The sequence below is a fragment of the Gadus macrocephalus genome, chromosome 7 (assembly GCF_031168955.1).
Source record: "Gadus macrocephalus chromosome 7, ASM3116895v1".
NCBI lineage: Eukaryota > Metazoa > Chordata > Actinopteri > Gadiformes > Gadidae > Gadus > Gadus macrocephalus.
The window spans coordinates 22,870,909-22,875,028 of NC_082388.1; the positions used below are offsets into that span (position 1 = coordinate 22,870,909).

General features: G+C 46.0%; 1 protein-coding gene across 2 annotated transcripts in view; it reads right to left on the reverse strand.

Moving 5' to 3' along the window:
- Positions 1–747: 747 nt before the first annotated feature.
- serpinf1 (serpin peptidase inhibitor, clade F (alpha-2 antiplasmin, pigment epithelium derived factor), member 1) overlaps positions 748–4,120 on the reverse strand; it is an 8,410-nt gene continuing 5,037 nt past the window's right edge. For both annotated transcript variants that reach the window (XM_060057452.1, XM_060057453.1), the window contains exons 5-8: positions 3,791–3,994; positions 3,001–3,140; positions 2,663–2,873; positions 748–2,003 (exon numbers count right to left, since the gene is read on the reverse strand). In XM_060057452.1, coding sequence (XP_059913435.1) covers positions 1,753–2,003; positions 2,663–2,873; positions 3,001–3,140; positions 3,791–3,994 — 806 coding nt within the window. In that variant the 3' untranslated portion in view covers positions 748–1,752. The remainder of the gene's footprint in view (positions 2,004–2,662; positions 2,874–3,000; positions 3,141–3,790; positions 3,995–4,120) is intronic.

Below are 4,120 nucleotides of genomic sequence, written 5' to 3' on the forward strand. Positions count from 1 at the left end.
CACACACACACACACGCACATATACATACAGACACAGACATAAACACACTCTGACCCAATAAGTCACTTAATGTTCTCATTCAGTCTCTCTCTCTCTCACACACACACACACACACACACACACACACACACACACACACACACACACACACACACACACACACACACACACACACACACACACACACACACGATATGTATATATATATATTTTTTCATTTGCTATTCATTTACTATATATAGTGCCTTGCTCAAGATCGTTCTCACCAGGATGACCACGTGTTAGAGGGATCCATAAACGGTGTTAAATAGTGCTGATCAGGCGGAAATTGATCAGGCGGAACACACACAAACACAGATTGAGAGCTAACATGTCTGAACTGTTCATATAATTACATCTTTTCAGAAATGTCAAACAATACTTTAACTCTGTGATATCGTGCTAAATCTAAACACACAACATAAATGGTTGCTTGGCCCTGCCAAAATAACATCTCTGTGAGGACATCAAGCCTGGAGTCTGTTATTGTGCTTACCTTCCTCCCATGGAAAGAGACGGACTGACAGGAAACGGTATGAAATACCAAACGCACAGCATGACAAAAACAAACCCCAACGGTGATCCCGCGAATGCCTGGGCTGTCGGCCAAGGAAAGAAACTTTCCCACCTTGGTGCTGAAGAACGAGAAAGTTGTATATTTTGTCAGTTATGTCGGTGCTTGTCTTACAGAGGGAGACAAAGTCAGCTTGCCGTTTTACTGTTGCGTTTATTTATTTATTATAATAACTGACATTTGCTGCAGGTTTTTTTTGGTGTTTTTTTCTGTAGTATTTAAAGAAAGCTGTAGACTAATACGTTACCGTTCTTCTGTTTCAACATGAAAACTTCAAATTCTTCTCATAAACTTTGACAAGAAAGAGGCAGACGGATTGGTCTGATGTTGCCATTAAATGACACATGCTATCATTCATTAGCTTTGGACAAATGCTTAACCTTTTGATCCCCTCCTGGGACCTGCTAAGAGTCGGTGTGTGTGTGTTTACGTCTATGTGTGTCTCTGTGAGTCTGTGTGTGTCTATGTTGGCTGTGTGTGTGTGTGTGTGTGTGTTGGCTGTGTGTGTTTGTGTGTGTATGTCTAGAAGCTGTCTGTGTGTGTGTGTGTGTGTGGGTCTATGTTAACTGTGTGTGTGTGTGTGTGTGTGTGTTTGTGTGTGTATTAGAGCCCGACCGACATAGGATTTTTAAGGCTGATACCGATACGAATATTTTGTGATTTAAAAATCTGATATGCCGATATATCGGCCGATATATATTTAAAAAATAAATCCAGAAACGTGCAACATAACAAACAGATTTCCCTAACATTGGTTATTTGTAGTTATTTATGAGTCCTCACTAAACTAATAAGGTAATGCCGTTTAAAAATAAACTTTTTTTTATTGTTTTTCACACATGAACAACACCGATGATCTCCGTCGATCTCCGTCATAGTTAGTCGTTTTTTCGAATAGTTTGAAAAATGCCTAATATCGGCCGATATTATCGGCCTGCCGATAATATCGGTCGGGCTCTAATAAGCTGTGTGTGTGTGTGTGTGTGTCTATGTTAACTGTGTGTGTTTGTGTGTGTGTGTGTGCCTATGTTAACTGTGCGTGTGTGTCTGTGTATGTGTGTGTGTGTGTGTCTGTGTGAGTGTGTGCGTCTAACCCTATGTGTGTGTATAAGCCGTGTGTGTGGTAGTGTGAGCAGGTCTATTTCCTCAGGTCCTTCGGGTTCAGCACCCGGCCCATCACTAGCAGGGCCCCCGAGATCTCGTCCCGCACCAGGTACAGGAATGGCCGGTTCACGTGGAACAGGATGTGGCTCCGGGTGGTCGCACTGCCGGGGTACTGGGTCCCCTCGGGGGCAATCTCCATGACAACCCTATGATTGACGGAGGTGAGCTTGGCGGGCTGGGCGCTGACACCCACCAGGTTGGTCTCGGCCAGCCAATCAGAGAGACCTGTGTGGGAGAGTGGATAGGATGTTGAAGGAGAACCAAACCCTCTGACCCCACCTTTAAGGAAAAGCTTTAAGGTTTTGTTCATTCTTGGGCTGCAGGGCTGATGGCTCAACTGTACTCCACTGTACTCCACTGTACTCCAATAAGTTGAGGACATGAGTGTCACGTCAACACTTAATCAGTAGGCGACCGTGTGCCCATATGAGCCTTTGAGGTTAAAGAATGCGATAACACGTATTCGACCTATAGAGGCCGCCATCTCATGCAAACAAATGCAGACGTGTTGCTGGCGCATGTTTCTCCATTAAAGGGGGTTCCACCAAAAAGCAACATAACATGCATAACATGCAAAACAATGATTGACAAAGTCTAATTTAGTCATCATTTTGGCAAAGTGCAAACATTTTGCTACGGCCTAGCACGTTTTTTTTGTTGCTCACTAATGAGCAACAAAAAACAAAACGATTCAGTCAGCATAATTCTTTCCCATTTCCCGCCTTCAAGAAGTTGATTGGCCCGATTAAAAAAGTACCACCCAAGCAAATGACCACACCCTGAACCGCAGACTATTAAAAAAAAGTGGGAGGGGCTTTGGGGTCCTGAACCCGACGGCTTCCAATGAAATCTATCAACAGTATGACACAAAGAAGGAGACTCACCCAGGTCTGAGAGGACTGGCAGCAGGTCTTTGAAGTAGTTCACTTTCAGGGCAGGCATTTTTAGGGACACCTGCGTGGGCTGGAGGGTCATGGCGAGGTCCTGAACAAACTCGGCCGTCAGGCTCTCCTCCAGCAGGGACATGTTGCTGATCATGTTGTTTGGCAGGAACACAAACATGCTGACATCATCGTGCATCTGGATCTGACCAATCTGGAGGCAGCATGGGCAGATAGCATAGCACTGTGTTAGCAAAGCATGTGTTCACAGGTAAGGTACTCTCTGAGGCGGGGGGATTCACCGAACCCGGGGACAGGTTAGGCGCTGTTGGGTCTGTTACCGTGCAGTCCAGGTCTGAGTCTATCCCCATCTTCATGGGGTAGTTGTCCTGGTGCATCATGGGAACGCGGACGGTCGCCCCTCCATCCAACTGGAATTCCTCCATGGCGCCGCTCTGACCGAAGCGCGTCACCCACTTCCCTGGAGAACATGGAGGAACATTGAGTTCATGGAGACCTGGGGAAAGTTTATTTCCTGGAGAGACCTTGAGGAATGTTAAGATCCCGGAGAAGGCAGAGGACCATTAAGAGCACTAAAGCTGAAGAGATAACAATACAGAGACTGTAGGAGAGTGACACAAAACAAAACACCGCTTTCTATAGCGGCTTCCATCGTTGCCCTGATAGACACCTAAACAGTCATGGAGAGCTGGGTTATAGCCAAAACCATTTTCATAAGTTAGTTTAGACTGAGAATTGTTCTCAACACTTGTGTTAAAGGTGACATATTATGCCACCAGGTGTGAGCGTGATTAGCTGTTACAAGCCGTTCAAAATTCGACCTCTTCTGACATCACAAGTGGGCGTGTCCAGCCTACAGTGATAGCAAACGTTAGTCTATCCGTCAGGTGGACAGGCCCGCTTGTGATGTCGAAAGAGGCCGATTTTTGAAAGGGCTTGTAACAGCTAATCATACACCTAGTGATATAATATGTCGCCTCTAGTTAAGCAAGCTTCTCTCCTAATTAATTACAGGAGAAAATAATAAATAATATAATACATTTGAAAAGCATCCTTTGCTTACACAAACAACCGTGTGCGTGATTCCGGGCTACTCCACAGGGCTCTTACCTTTAAAGAAGCCTGCACCGACCAGGTTTACCCCAGCGTTGCGGGGGAGGGCTTTGGCCAGGAAGCGGGCTATCGTGTTTCCTGTCTGCTGCTTCACCCAATCGTTGATGTCCTTGAGGTCTTTGGCCCCGCCCGTCAGAGACTGAGGCCTCACACCGTACTGCCTCTCCACCACGCCGAAGAAGTCCTGCTTCGGCCTCAGTCCTACACGCACGCACACACACACACACACACACACACACACACACACACACACACACACACACACACACACACACACACACACACACACACACACTCAGGACATCATACACACTAGGGAGCTCATAG